General features: G+C 36.2%; 1 protein-coding gene across 5 annotated transcripts in view; it reads right to left on the minus strand.

Moving 5' to 3' along the window:
* LOC309657341 (F-box/LRR-repeat protein 21) overlaps nt 1–12,078 on the minus strand; it is a 59,688-nt gene extending 47,610 nt beyond the window's left edge. For 2 of the 5 annotated variants that reach the window (XM_082454651.1, XM_082454650.1), the window contains exons 1-3: nt 9,546–12,078; nt 8,934–9,056; nt 5,767–5,938 (exon numbers count right to left, since the gene is read on the minus strand). In XM_082454651.1, the coding sequence (XP_082310777.1) occupies nt 5,767–5,938; nt 8,934–9,056; nt 9,546–9,911 (661 nt within the window). In that variant the 5' untranslated portion in view covers nt 9,912–12,078. Of the gene's footprint in view, nt 1–83; nt 5,419–5,753; nt 5,939–8,933; nt 9,057–9,545 lie in introns of those variants that run through there. The other 3 variants (XM_082454648.1, XM_082454649.1, XM_082454652.1) reach the window with 3 other exon arrangements.
* Between the last annotated feature and the right edge of the window lie 3,546 nt (nt 12,079–15,624).

Below are 15,624 nucleotides of genomic sequence, written 5' to 3' on the forward strand. Positions count from 1 at the left end.
GACACTTCTAAAACTAGCTTTCCGCTTAAAAATAAGAAAAAGCCTGAAGTGTTTTTAGGGTACACGAATAGAGTGTTGTACAATGCTAGACACATAAACCTGATAAATATGAGGTGAATAAACTGGAGGCTTCTTTTGAGTTAAGGTAGTAAAGAATTTCAGCAATAGCCTTAGGTTTGTCAAAGTGCTTGGAGGGTGAGGGGTTTACACGGATAAGACAGAGTTTGCTGGTCTTTATATCCACACATTCCCAAGCTCTATCTAAGCAGTTGATCTTCCAGGTAATGAATGACAGCAGTCCAAGGTAATATGGAATATTCTAGATTTCAGAAAGATTGCATTACAGGGAGTACTAGAAAGAGAAAGAGGTCTATCCTAACCTGAAGTATCTCATGGAACCAAGTCAGTCAACCTCATCTAGCCATACGCCTATCATAGCTACTGAGTCTTATACATCATTGTATATCCTTATTATTCTTTCCTGGTTATGCTGACAACAGGTACAAAGGAGAAATAAAACCATATGAATGTTCAAAGGACCAGAAATAATATGGCTCTGTAGATTTTAGGCAGTCAGTAAGAAATGAGTACGGTGAATTCATCATTCTGGAAACTTTCTTCATGAATTTTTGCTTAAACTCTTTGGAATGTAGAAAACTCCAGTAGAATGACTTCATTCCTAGTGTAGATATGCTATAGGAAATGCAGTCAATTGAACTTTTTTACTGGAGAGAAGTGGCTGCATTTTTATACTAGGACATACGTATAAGAATGTTCATGAATCACTATTTGTCATAGCAAAACCTGGAACAACTCAAACGCTCATCAATAGGAAGATGGACAAATTGTGGTTTAGTTATAGATGGAATATTATACTGCAGTGAACCTCAGCTAAACATAACAAAATAGATGAATCATAGCAATATAATTCTGAGTAAAAAAAAAAAAAGCCCAAAGGATCACATATAGCATGATACTCTTCTTATAAAGTCAAAACAATTAAAGCCAAAACGTCATTTTTAGGAACATATATACATATGCGATAAAAATATATAAAAAGGAAATCAAGCAAATAATGAACACTAGTTATCTCAGGACTGGATAGGGAATGACCACACAGAAAAATTTAAGTTACTATCAATGCTGTAGTTTTATGGTTGGGAGGTGATTTCATGAGTATTTATTATTATGAAGAAGATGTTATGGAGGCAACAGGACTTACAGGTGGGTGTCCAGGAAGAAGAAAGAGTCAGTGATGGCTCTCAGACAGTTTAGAGTCTATACGACACAATTAGTACTTTCTCATATCCAGTTAGATACTATTCTCTACTGTGTCATAACATCTTATACAAGGCTAGAAAATTAAGACTTTAATTTTTGGTTAAAAAGAAAACTATAACACCAGCACTGTCTGGTTTGATCATCTACCTTACTCGTCTCCTTAGTGCCAAATAACTTTAGATTGTTTCCAAAGATTACATTTGTTTTCAACGGACAAAGGCTGTGTTCCCATTGAGATCACAAAAAAGGAAATAGCATACAGATTTCAAAGGCAATTTTAAAAGGACCTCTAAAATGTTTGAACAATGAAATATATGCCTAGCCTTCTAAATAATCAACCTTCTGAAGTGACTGTTTTAAAAACCAGACTCATTACCTGGAACGGAGAGCTTCTCCAAGGTAGAGCAAGAACACTGCCTTCTGCCTAGCTTTCCACAAGCACTCTCATATCTGTTGAATGGAAATGCAAACTTTAGACTAAAGGACTTCTTTCCTAGGAATCACTAGAATACAGCGCCCTCTGGTGCATTATATCAGAGGTTTTTTTGTTTGTTTTTTGTTTTAATTTCCTTTTCCCTTAGGTTTGAGTGTTAAAGTGTTCAGTTTAAAGTATTGTAAAGGTTCAAATGACAGAGAAGTAATAGCCCTGAGTAACTTAATTTTCTTTACTGAAGGTGATTATAGTATATACTTAAAATTTTGGTGTCAGATATTAGGTTAAATGACTATAAAATCCATTTTTATTTAGAAAATGTTTTGAGTTTTCGAAAGAAAGTAATTTAATGAAAGAACAAGGTAAGTGGACAATTTAAGAGACCAAGGCTAGAGAGGGAAGAATTATTACATCCTTGTGACAACATTTATCACACTTGGCGCATATTAACAACAATACATATAACTTTAAAATCTGCCTATCTCCCCAATATTTAGTAAAATACAAATGAGGCAAGCAAGGCTTATAAGGAAGGAAAAAAACAAAGAGAATCCTATTTTTGTGTCTCTTCAACATAACCTACAATAGAACCTTTTCTCCCATTCTCTCCATTTACAATTTGCCCACAAAATTATCCTAACTTTTCCAGAACCCTCTAACACATGCATAAAAAACATTTTAAAGAACAAGTTTGCTTACAGAACTAAAATATTTTTCAAAGGCTAACGCTTGAAATCCATCTAATATTGAACTCACTCATTTATCTAGAAACCTCTATTCTTAGGTAAGCAGTACTTTTCATGGACTTCCAAAGTAATGGTGACATTTTCATTCCATGGAACAACAAAAATACTCTATTTCCTCATCTTGTTTTTGGCTATACTAAACTCTTTGCTCTTCAATTTATCAAAAGTAAGCCAGACCAAGCAGGGTCTGAGCTGATCAATTTTACTCTGACTTTTGTTCTAAGAGTCACTATAGCGCTTAGCTAACTAGGTTTGAATACTGGGCCACCAAAGACCACTATTTAGAGCAGCAACTGCTCATTCAATGCGCAAGAGGCCACTGGTACTCATTCTCCCTCTATGCTAGTGGGCTCACCTCCCTTCTCTAGCCCCTCTCTGTTTTGCTTCATAATCCTCTAGTGCAAACACCACTGGCATTCTATCACCTCACCATTCAGGTATACACACTTAAAGTAACACCAGGTGAGATTGGAGGTTCATCTCTGCAGTGTTTCCACCACTACTCTGATCTCCAGTCAGACTGACCTCTCCATCTCACGCCGTTTCCTTTATGGTTGTTTGTCCCGTGGTTCTAATCAGACTTTAAGCTCCCTATAATATGCTGCTTCTGCACTCTCCTGAAATCTCAAAGTATAAATTACATGATCTGCGATAGTAATAACTATCTTTAAGAAATGGGTTTTATTTTTGAACCAGAAATATCGGTCCCACAAGCATTTATTGAGTGTGTTCTGAGACTTTCAAACACAGAGGTGAATGAAATGCCTGTTCTCAGAGTCACAGTAACAAAGACCGTGGTACAGTGGTGAGAGTGTATGCACAAGGACAGTCTCTAAATAAAGGGATATGAACTGTGCTACTTTTTAAAATCACCATTTAGAAATAACAATATGTTTTAATTCCTTAATAGATGAGAATATTTAAAATTTTTTTCCTATAAAAATATTCAAAACTGGAAAATAATGAACGTATTTCAATTTTTTTTAGTTTAATTGATTTCTTAGAAATTTAAGGTATTGGGGAGAGGACTTAGAGGAACAAGTCTGAAAAAGAAAGTACTTATATAAAACTTGCTGAATGCCTACTATGTGCTAAACACTATGCTAGATGCTGGGGACACAACAGTGAGTAAAATCCAACCTTGATCTTGCAACGATGGAGCTTACAGCACAGTGGTTGAAGCAGATAATAATCATACAAGTGAAGAGCAAATTACAATAGTGATAAGCGCCACAAAGGGAAATCACAGAACACTGAGACTCACGGAGGCTTCCCTGAGGAAATGACATCTAAAGGAAAGATGGAGCAAAGACAGTAATTGAAGTAGAAAGAATATGCACAAATGCACTCTGACTAAAGGGTTCATGGCAGTCTTAAGGAACTGAAAGAGAATGGGAGCAGAAGGGCAAAGGGCACTTGGTAAGAGAAAACAAGGTCAAAGAAGCAGGGAGAAGCCAGACCTTGTAGGGTCTTGTGGGTCATTTTAAGGATATATGTTCATCTTAAAGGCAACAAATACACAGCCGTTAAAGAGTTTTAGCTCTGTTACTAATTAAATTCTAAGATCACTTCTGCAAAGGATCTGGCATAGTTTCAGATACACAGTAAATATATTCAGTAAATGCTGATTCCCTCCCAAGCACACTCTGAAAAATTTACCTTTTCATCTCAGTAGTGTATTTAATCAATTAGCGATCACAGTATCTTTAGAAAATGAATTAGCATTATTTAATTTTAATCTAATGCCCATTTTCTCCCAAGTTAATATAATAAAGTAGAATTCAAAGTGCACTGAAAATTAGAAGTTATTTATTGAATCATAATATGATCCTATATAGTGCTAAAAATGGAGTACAATTAAGCCAGCCTCTGTATCTATATTTTGATTGTACTCTTAGTTTTTAATACTAAATATTTTGCAAAATATATCAATACCAAGATGAAACAAAAATGATTAACAATATAAAGTTGTAAATGACATAATTTAAGGGATCCAAAGCTCAATATTATAAATTTATTTAGCAAGCCAAAATATACCTTCAGGGAAGGCTGAGGAACTTATCTAGAAACCAACTGTTTCTATCAGCTATCTAATACACAATACAGTGTCTGTGCCCCATATACGGTTTCTGTCTTTTCAAATTTCTCTTATTTTCTCAAATGTTTCTGCTGTAATCCATTAAGACAGTTTGCAAACAATAAAATATTTTACCTAAGACATTTCCGCAATGCATCTTAAAATTTACATTTGCAGATAGAAAGAAGCTAATCTTATAGATTAAAAAAAAAAAAGTTAAGAATAGTTGGTAATCAATTACCAGAGAGGCATGACATCAGGGAACCATACTCTTCCCAGGTATTTGGAGACTTCAGCATGAATTTCATCTAGGCTATAATCATCATCAGGGATCAAAACTTCCTCCATGATAGACAGCTGGGTTAGCCTTCTCCCACATAGTCTTACAAACTCAATGAATGCACTGCAGCTAACTTCACATTCACTGAGGCCCAAGGCTGTTAAGCTTTTACAGTGTTCAGCAATACAAATAAGTTCATTATCAAGAGCCTGAAGACCATTAGCACATACTACTAACTCTATTAGTCGTGGACAGTTAAGACCTATCCGTCCTAGAATTGCTTTGCTTATGGAACGACCAAAATAAAGGTGAGTAACAGGGGTTTCTTCTTTGAAGAACGTCTCCAATTCCTCTTCATATAAAAAGAAGTACATAACAACATTAACTCCAGGGGAGTGTTTAATGAGTACATCCCAACTTTGTTTTTTAATAGAAAGAAATTTGATTTGTCCAGGATTTTCACTCACAACATCTATTCGAAGATGCTCAAGGTTAACATGGGTCTCACTTGAAAGTGCCAGGAGAAGTTCATCACTTAGCATGTAATAATTTAATGCCAGTTCTCTAAGACCTTGACAATGGTCAGCTACACAAAGGATTCCTGCAGGAAATGGGGAAAAATCCTTAAACAAAAGAATATGGATACTAATGTAACATTCTGTGAATTTAAATTTGATATTAGTTATTCATTATTTGCTAAAATAGACGTAATGATTTCTGAGGAGATGGATGCCAAGATATATATCATTATACATGTAATAAAAAATATCCATAACTAAGATACTCCTAGGAGAAGCAATTTAAACTATACGTAGCTTATACATTAAGAGGCCTTTTGAAAAAAGATTAATGAATTATGTCTCATAAGCATGTAGTTTTCAATAGGAAATTGCATTATTACTACTACTATAATAAAAAAAATCATGCAAGCTTAAAAAATATAACCTACCATCAGATGAAACATGAGGACAGCTACTCATTTTGAGGCGTCTTAGAGTATCACTATTATTGGCCACAAGAATCTTCAAAGAAGGATCATCCACTGGTGTGTCTTCAATTTTGATTGATGATAATGATTTTGAGTTGACAAAAACAACTGTAAGTGCTGACACAAAATGAGACTAGCATGGCAATAAGAAAAAAATTACAAAAATATTATTTAAACATCTACAGCTTCAATTAAGTAATTCATTAAAACTGTATCAACATGCTTACACTAACATAATAAAAGCAATCAACATATTACTATTTTTCATAGTGCCATTAGCCAGTAGAAGACATTTCTATAACAAAGTATAGTTTTATACTTTTACCATTAATAAATGGAATGGTGAGAAAGGAAGAAATTTCAAAGATTTCATAAACACATCTTCCAATTATTTTCAATCTTAAGGATTTGTTTTTCAATATTAAAAGGATATAATCATATTTATTTCCTAGAATAGAGGTTGGCAAGTTATGGTCCACTAGCCAAAATCAGTCCACAGCTTGTTACTGTATGACTCATGAGTTAAGCGTGGTTTTTACATTTTCAAATGGTTGAAAGAAAATTTTTAAGGAGTAATATTTTGTGATATGTGAAAATTATATAAAGCTCTTTCAGTGTCCATAATTAAAGTCTGACTGTAATACAGCCATGCTGCCTCATTTATGTAATGCTACGTCTGCTTTCACACTACAGTGCTAGAGATGAGCAGAACGATATGACCCACAAAACCTAAAATTGTGCTTTCAGGACCTATTCAACCCCCTAGCCTGAAAGAAATAGAAATCTTATCTTTGTATTCACTTCTGTATTTCCAGCACCTGAAATAGTATCTGGCACACAGTAAAAGGTCAATATTTATTGTTGATGAATAAATGATGTCATATTCTTCCAAACTTTTTTCTAGCAAATTATCTAAACAAAGATACAGTTTGAAAACTTCCTCTGTTTTGCAGATTGACAAACTAAAGCTTATTTACAGTTTGACTTCAAAATGGATGGAATTTCACAAGTTTTCAGATCCAGTATTTTTTGACAGAGATAGAAAGTCTGGAAACGAAATCCATGCATGATCATTTTTCCTTTTACAAAATCAACTTGGATTCTATCAAAGGCTCTATTGTCCCTATCAGAATGACCAAACTGGTTATACATCTTAATTCATTTATAAGAAAACATTGGTTTATACTAATTGTAAACTGATTTACACAAATTTTTAAATGGTGGACAGCTAAACCTCTTTACTAAATTTTATGGTGCCAAAAATTATTAGAGGAATAGAACTAGATCACTCATTTTCCTTAAGAAATATAAGGTTTATTTTCCTTTTCATCAACTCTCACCCAACTCTTTTAGTACTGAAGGACACATTTAAGCATTAGAGTACATATTTCATTACAGTAACAATATATTAGTTTAGTACTTCTTACGCCTAGCAAAATGCTGTATCTTTACATTACTTTCCCTCAGTTTACAAATGAAAAAACTGAGGCTCAGAGAGATCCACAGCTTTGCCAGAAGCCACAGAGCTCATTTTGCTGTGGAGGCAGAGCTTGAAATGAAGCCTGCTAATCGCTGGTGCTCCACTCTGGTGACGGCATCAGCTAACCCAGAAGCTAGCCCCGGAAGCTGATGCGCAACATAGGAGACAGCTCAGAATCTAAGAATTTCAGGTGGATCTGATTCCCTAGCTCCTAAACAAGGAAATAACTATTTAGAAGTAGTACGTTTTCATCTGGTTACTTAAATTACTTGAATCCCCAAAAGACCCATTCTCTTCAGGCTAGCAGAAATGCTTGCTAGAAGAGAGCCGTGACCCAGTTAACGAGAAAGGAGATGCTACTATTCCTCCGTCCTCTTCCATAGGAAGGTTTCCATTAGCCAGTTTTACTGACAACCATAGTTTAGTGCTTATTACATATCAGGCACTATTCTAATTCTGGGTTTATAATGGTAAATAAGCAAAACAGAATCCCTGTCTTCAAGGAGTTGATGTTTTCTGTCTGAGGAGAAGAGAGTAAACTAAACATGTTAAATAAACAAGGTGATTTCAAGCCCTGATGAAGGATATAAAGAAAATAAAATAGTGTAATACAGTAGGGAGTAACTAGAGGAGGGGGTGTTGTTTTAGCAAAAGTAGTCAAGGAGGGCCTCCCTGAGGAAATGGCCTTCAAGTTGAAGACTGAATGAAGAGAAGACAGTCATCAGTTTCTGTGGCAGAGACTGCTGGTTGCTTCCTAGGAATTGATTCCTAGGGTTGCTTCCTAGGAATCATCCATCCTTTCTTTTTTGGTAATCTGGTTCCAATTTTTAGCTGGGCACATCGCCACCCAGCTAAAAGACTGTCCTAGCCTTCCAGAAATGTGGTGTGGCCAAAGAGCTAAGCTGGCTGACAGACAGAACCACCATGAGGTACTTATGGCTAGTCCTGTGGTACTTACAGCTTGAAAAAGGAGAGGGCACACCCTTCTCCCCCCATTTCTTCCCTCCAGCTGTCTAGAACAAGGACGTGATGGCTGGAACTGAGAAAGCCATCTTGGGCAATGAAAATGAAGAAAACACCTTGGAGAGAATGGAGTGCCTAGAAGGGGCGTGGGTTCCAAACAACTTCATACAAGCTATGGACTGTGGCACCTATGGATTTCTTTAGTGTAAGAGAAATAAACCTCAGTCATGTTTTCAAGCCACTGCTGTTTTAGAATTTCTACTGTAAGGATGCAATCATCATCCTAATCAGTATAGGACATTTAGTTAAACATTACATTGTTCCACCTCCAATGGAGAGACTAGAATTACAGGAAAGACACCCACTATTGGCCCTACACACTCTACATTCAAAGTAACTAAGTAAACTGGCACTTGAAAATTCTAAGTATAACATCCAACTTTTATATTAATGACATCTACTGTGAAACAATTACTAAAATTACAGAATATATCTAAAGAATGAAACCATGCATCAGCTATTTCATCAAAAATAAGTGCTAGTCAAATCAACAGAAAATGGCTTTAAATAATTATTTGAGTGCAAGTAGGGTTATGGTCTGTTTTTAGGAATAGAATTATTTTTGACTAGTTCGACAATATTTAAGAATTTTGGTAGCTCTCACAAAAATGTCTAGCATCTTTACCTTTGACACATTCATAAAACTTGGCTTGGCCGTTGAAATCAAGCCCAAAGTCTGGATAGAACAATTTACCAGCTGAGAAAGTATATCACAGGCAGCTTCTGCTGATTCAGTACTACTGTCAACCTACAAAGACAATTTAAAATCTTAATTTCCTGAATATAACTTATCAGAAAGTTACTGGCAATGTAATTATTTAACAGAATTCAATTGCAAAACCGTACTTATCCCTTCAAGCTATAAAATAAATTAGAATTTTTCTCTATACACACTATCTCAGATAAAAAATGAAAAATAGAAATGATGACAAATGAATTTTCTAAGCACTTTAAACTTTCGAATCTTATTTACACTTTCAAATTGTATTTATACTTTCAAATACAATTACCTGAATTTTAATAATGGCATCTACATGAAGGAAGCTGAAGTTTAAATTATTCAATTATAGCTCAAGTGCTACACCTAAATCTATGCAAGTAACAACAGATAAATAGGAAAAAGTTTGGGATTAAAATTCTGCAAAATTCATTGACTGTTTCAATATAATGATCTAGTTATACATAAATGTCAACAAAACCCAAGTCATTGTTTTTATTTATTGTTTATTTTTCTTACCTTAAAGCTGACGTACTGGAGATGGGCAGCATGCTTTTTAATGATCTGCTGAATGAGATCAGGATGAGTGGAGTTAAAATATGAAGTAGCTGACTTGTTCAGTTCAAACTCAAACTTTCTCCAAAGGTCAGGAATATGAAAAACTTCATTCCATCTCTTACATACAGAAGATGCCCGGGCCCGATCCATTAAAGGAAGATACTGAAAAATGCGTAACACTACATAGTGAGGCAAACTCCCCCAGTCTAGAAGGACAGTGTATGTATGAGTCTGGTTGAGAGACGAGTAGAACCCAAGTTTAGGCTGTTTCACTGCTGGTGAAGACTGGACAACTTTATTCACAACAGATAAACTGTTCCTCTTCATTCTGTAAACATTAAACAATGTTAAGTGATAATTTTCCCATCATTTCCATCATATATTTTGCTTTAATTGTATGGAATAACAACATTAGAAAATGAGAAACAGTTTAAGACAATTTTGACAAGAATCTTCCACTTTCATGCGTTGATAGGTACTACTACTATGTGCTAGGGATACAGAGATAAATAGGAGGGGACCTGCTCTCAAAGAGCTATGGTGAAACGGCAAAATACAGTGATAAATGCCATCACTGAAATTGGGACAAGTTGCAATGGAACATTAAGGGAACGGCATGCATTCGAGTTTGTATGTGGTGGGGGGGGGGGGGGTTGGGGAAGCTTCCAGGAGGAAAGGTCCAAGGAAGCAGTGTATGTGCCAGGTTTACTCCTCGTCAATTATTGTATTCTCACTATCACATTGCAATTGTGCTAAGAACTCCCAGGGGGTCTGGGAGACGGTAAAACATAATTAAAAGCATAGATCTGGGTAAGTCCCAGCTCTGCCATTTACTAACCATGGGATCTTGTCTGAGCAAGTTAACTTAAGCCTCAGTTTCCTCATCTGAAAAGCAGGGAGAACTGCAGTACCAATCTCATAAGGTTATTGAGAGGATTAAAGTATCTTAAGCGCCAGGACACAATAAGTGCTCAATATATGCTGCAGTCATTGTTGCTATATTAAATTGTCCAGTGAATCTTCCTGAATAAATTCCATGACATTACTTAAGTTGGAGCACAATTCTAACAAAAAGTCAAGTGACCTGTGACAATGTTCAGATGACACCCAGGACACATGAGCTGCAGAGAAGTGGGATATAGCAGGGACAGAAGCTGTGTGACCAGCATACTGGGTCCTTACGAGCCAATGTAAAATAGCAAAGGAATGAGCATTCTCTCCCAACGAAAAGAAATGATGACTCTCCAGGTATTAGTCAGCTTGAGACACAACTGAGTTCCAACAAATTTCAGGTCTAGATATACCCAAATATATAATCCTGTACATATATTTTACATAAGAATCTAAAGTATTTTAAGTATACAATTATTTAAAAGGTAAAATAATGATAAGAGTAGTTCTGAACTTATGTTGACTATTTAACCCTCTCTTCACGCCTGAATGTTAGGAATGTGTATGTGGAAGATTTGGTGTCATAATTGAAACCTACCTTCAAATCTAATGAAATATCTATTTAATATGTAAATATCTCTGTCTTGTAAGTCACTCTGTCTGATGTGAAACATTTCTTAACTACAACATAGAGTTGGATCCCAGAAGCAGGAATGACCTATAAAGTCACTGAACAAAATGAAAGGTCATCTTTAGGGTTTGGAGAAAAAAAGGAAAAAAAAATGTATCTCAAGCATCAGGCAAAAGAGCTACTATACACTTTAATCTGACTAAACCAGTTATGTGCATAACTGAGCAATACAATGTAGAATATATGAAACTGCTGACATCAATAATTCAAAGCATATACTATTTTAAAGGGCTAATTCCCTAAAATGAAATACGATGGCCCAGAGAAGGTAAAGGAATGGACGCTAGATTCTCAACTCTGGTATGGAGCACATTTATTGACATTTGGCTTGGTAACTGTTTTATTTGGTAGCCTACAGAATGGAGAGTTAAAATTTTACTAAGGAATTACAAAAAAGTTATCCCTAACATAATCCGTCATTAAAAAGCAGTGAAGCCAAAAATAAAACAAAGACTTCATCCAAATGTCCAGTTAGAAAACTGCCTTGCCGTTCTAAATAAAGGGATTGTGCTATACATTAAATCTGTATTAACATGGATTAAACGTTAAACCTGTTTATTTATTAAAATCATTAAACTGCCAATTCACTGACAGAATCGTCATAAATAACTTAAGGATATTAGGTACCAATAATTCTATTAAAAATAACATTTTAGCTTTCTTTTTCCTCATGTACATTAATTTTCAGAATATAAAACCCATCCACAAATCATAAATTTCAGATAAAATAGTTTGATAGCAATGAGCATCAGGAAAATATTAGAACTCAAGACAAGTTGATCTTTGTTAGCTTGGAATTCCAGCCTAAGCATATACAATCACTTTTCAAAACTGGTATTTCTTTTTCAAACTACCAACTGTCTTACCTAAAGAAGGCTTCCAAGTTAGAGTTCCCTCGGAACAAGCGAAATGAAGTAAATCTGATTTCACTTCCTAGCTTGGCAAAACACCACAAAAACACATTTATCAGAATATATAAGTAAAAACCCAATAATTTTTATGCTTAGGATATTTACATATCATTGTATATGTTGAAAGTTTTTGTCAGGAAATTACTGATTCCCAAACTATTTTCTACTCAGAGGAAAACCTGTCCATTAAAAACAAAACAAAACAAAAACACATTAGCCTGATTAATGGAAGTACTGCAACACTTGCCAGGAATTACACGTGACGTTCTGCTCAAATAGAAGGCTGTGTGTGGATCAAACAGTCAAAGGAGGGCTCTGAAAATTCACATTTTAATCAACACATATGGAGAGGTATTACAAAACATTTAAGGTAGCCCATGATTACATTTATTTGTTATTAGGCTGTGTAAATCTTTCAGTTCCAAGTTTTAGCAGCACATAACGTCACTACAGTTAAAATAATTAAGCAGACAGAACTTTTATTTTTTAATCATTCCCATATGAATGTAGTTTGACTAGTCTGCTGTTAACATAAGCTTCTGTGGTTTTTATTTTTTCACTTATAGTGAGACATATAATTGATTCGTTCACAATCGATTGATTCATATTCTCTTTGAGGTTTGATCAATTTTAGGCACAGTGACTTATCAGAATTAGGAGCAGTCTATGGACATGGAAGAAAATAATAACAGGTCTACACCAGGATAAAACTCACTGCCTGGACATCATGAATAAGTATCATAAGTAAAAATAAATAAATGCATTGTGCTAATTTTTGTAAGCCTAACTCAGTTACACACAGGAGGTGGAGGAGGAAACCTATCAATCCAATAAAAACTTCTCTTAAATCTCTAATGCCTACCACCTGCCAGCTCTCAACTTCTCTCTGAAGCCTACTCCTAAAATAGAACTTTGGAGGACACACAGGGAGAATGAATTAGAGGTCAATATCCACAATTTGATTTCCCCACTGCCAAGTGTTGTTCTACTATCATCCAAAACACTATTTTCCAGATAATGGCAAGGTCATCTCTCTCTCCTTTACATTCCACTCCAGAAGTAGGCAGAAAGGAGCCACCAGGTACAGTTTCAGAGGAACACCACAAATGAGAGAAAGAAAAGTCAAGTGACTTCTATTTCCCTAATCAGATGACACACAGTTTTATTTACTGCAGAAACTTTTCTACTGAGTTATCAGTATGGCTAATTCTGTGTGTGCAGCCCATTCTTTATGCTAGAGAACACTGAAGAGATCTGGTAAAGGTATATAAATAGGGAATCACTACCGAAGACCCATAAGAAGGTGGTACCAAAGTACCTAACTCAGGTCAGTTCACTGGAGTCTTCAAGATCAGATGAATTACTTCCCGGGTGGCTGAAGGAATCTGACTGCTGCTTTAGAGTCACTATCTGAAATTGTGAGGGCGGGTGGAAGACAAAACCGGAATTCAGAATCCCATTGGGTGGTAAGCCACAATTTGGAAAAGGGAGAGATGAGCAAGCCTGACATTGATCACAATTCTAGAGTATAAAGCAGGTTTGTTAGCGCTTGGGAAAGAATGCAGTGATGACTCTAAGTCCACTGGGTGGCTTCACTATCCACCGTAACCCAATTTCCTTTTTTTGATACGTTTATTAATTTGGTAGATAAGGTGACCCTGTGAATCAGAGCCTCTAAAAGTTTCTAAGAAATCTCCCACAGTATTCTTGAAGGAAAGATAATCAAAGACAGGTTAGACGAAAAACTAAACATCCAAAGCCACATCTTCTGCACCATCACCAGATTCTTCCAGATTGGTGAAATGAATAAACAGAAGGTACTTTTAAAAGTTTCAAGTTTTTAATAGTCTAACAGTAGAAATATTGTGTAAATACTACAGATAAAGAATAAAAATTCAAAACTATCTAAAAGGTTAGACAAATTTGTTGGAAGCATTAAGATGAAGATGAACAGAAAAAATAAGCAAATGCCCTTTATTTAAGCTACTTTTCTAAGGTGGTACACTGAGAAATCAGGTTGCTGCTACCACAGGCACATGGCCTCTGCTAAGAGACCCTGAAATCCCAGTCACCAGTGCAATGACCAGGGAGGCGTGGCCTGGCAGGAGAGCAGAAGATTTATTCCAAAATATAGCTTTGAAACACACAGCATTCTAATAGAAGCGAATTGTGCAGAGGGGCAAAATCCTCCCACTAAACATATCCCAAACAGAGGACAGAACAATTTTTTAGGGATGTTTTCAAAAATATTTATGTTCTTTGCAGCCCACATGACCTCTAAGTTCCCTTCTAAATCTAAAACCTACAATTTCTTAAAATATGAAAGTCAAATTACAATATCATCAAGGTTTCAACAGAAGAAAAATAATTAGTACTTATGTCAAATAAATCTTTCCTAAAGCAGTAATTGCCAACTTTTTGGTGTTATATTTTTTCACTGATTTAGCAATTTTCTATACACTCTCAATAGTCTCTGTGTATTAAGATATATTTATTTTTCAGGAAAACTTTTAATTTTAAAATAGGTATGTTTGCTTTTAAATGACTCATGAAAACTGAAGTTTTCAAAATACATGTGGATTCAAAACACCTTTTGAGATACAAGGAGAGGGTTAAACAGAACTTGTGGATTCAAAACACCTTTTGAGATGCAAGGAGAGGGTTAAACAGAACTTGAACTGAGCTATCTGTTAAAAATCCTTGAAAGGGGGGCCCAGCTGTTCCCCTCTCTTAACCCTCCCCACCTCTCCTCCCAACTCTGGAAGAGAAAAAGGAGCGAGGACAGGAAGCCAGGCGCTCTATGGCGAAGCCTTCTGACGTGGGGAAAGCCCCCATCTTAGTGCTGGGTACACCAAGGGATCCAACAATTAATACAAAGAGTTCAGGAAGGCATTTTGCAACATTTTTCTGAGGAAATAATCATAATTTTTCAACTCTGGGGAAAATTTCTGGGCACAGGTGCTAAAAACAAAACCAGTACACCTAAAAGAGTATAGATTCTTCCAACTCACAGCAAAGGCTTGAGTCTACTTTTCTCCCAGACAAGCCTTTATAAATTTAAACTCTTAACACGATCCTCCTGTAAAGGAAAACCCTTCAAGTAGTCGTGCAAAAGCAACCGCGTGTATCAGTAATCACTTAGCATTCTCATCAACTACATGGATTGGAAACATGTAATGCGCGTTTGAGAGAGAGAGAGAGATTAAGCCGAATGCAATCCTTTCAGAGTTTACCCTCCAAAGATGAACAAAATGACTGATTCGGGAAACCTGGGTCCCGAGCTGGGCCCTGCAGAAAAACCACCACGGGAAGAAACTAACCACCCGTGGCTGTAAAACCAGACGGAAGACCCGACCTCAAGGCAAGTGAAATGAGGTGGTGGAGGCTGGCAAGGCGGCCTGGCCTGGGGTCGGATAGGGCCGTTAGCCAGGGCCCCCCCTCCCTCTCCCTGCCTCGGGCGGCCCCCGGTGGGCAGCGCCCGGCTGCGGAGGCCAGGTCACACCTCCTCGTTCCCGGAGAAAGCGCGCTGGGTGGGGCGCCTCCCGGT

The sequence above is a fragment of the Balaenoptera physalus genome, assembly GCF_965194825.1.
Source record: "Balaenoptera physalus genome assembly, chromosome: 3".
NCBI lineage: Eukaryota > Metazoa > Chordata > Mammalia > Artiodactyla > Balaenopteridae > Balaenoptera > Balaenoptera physalus.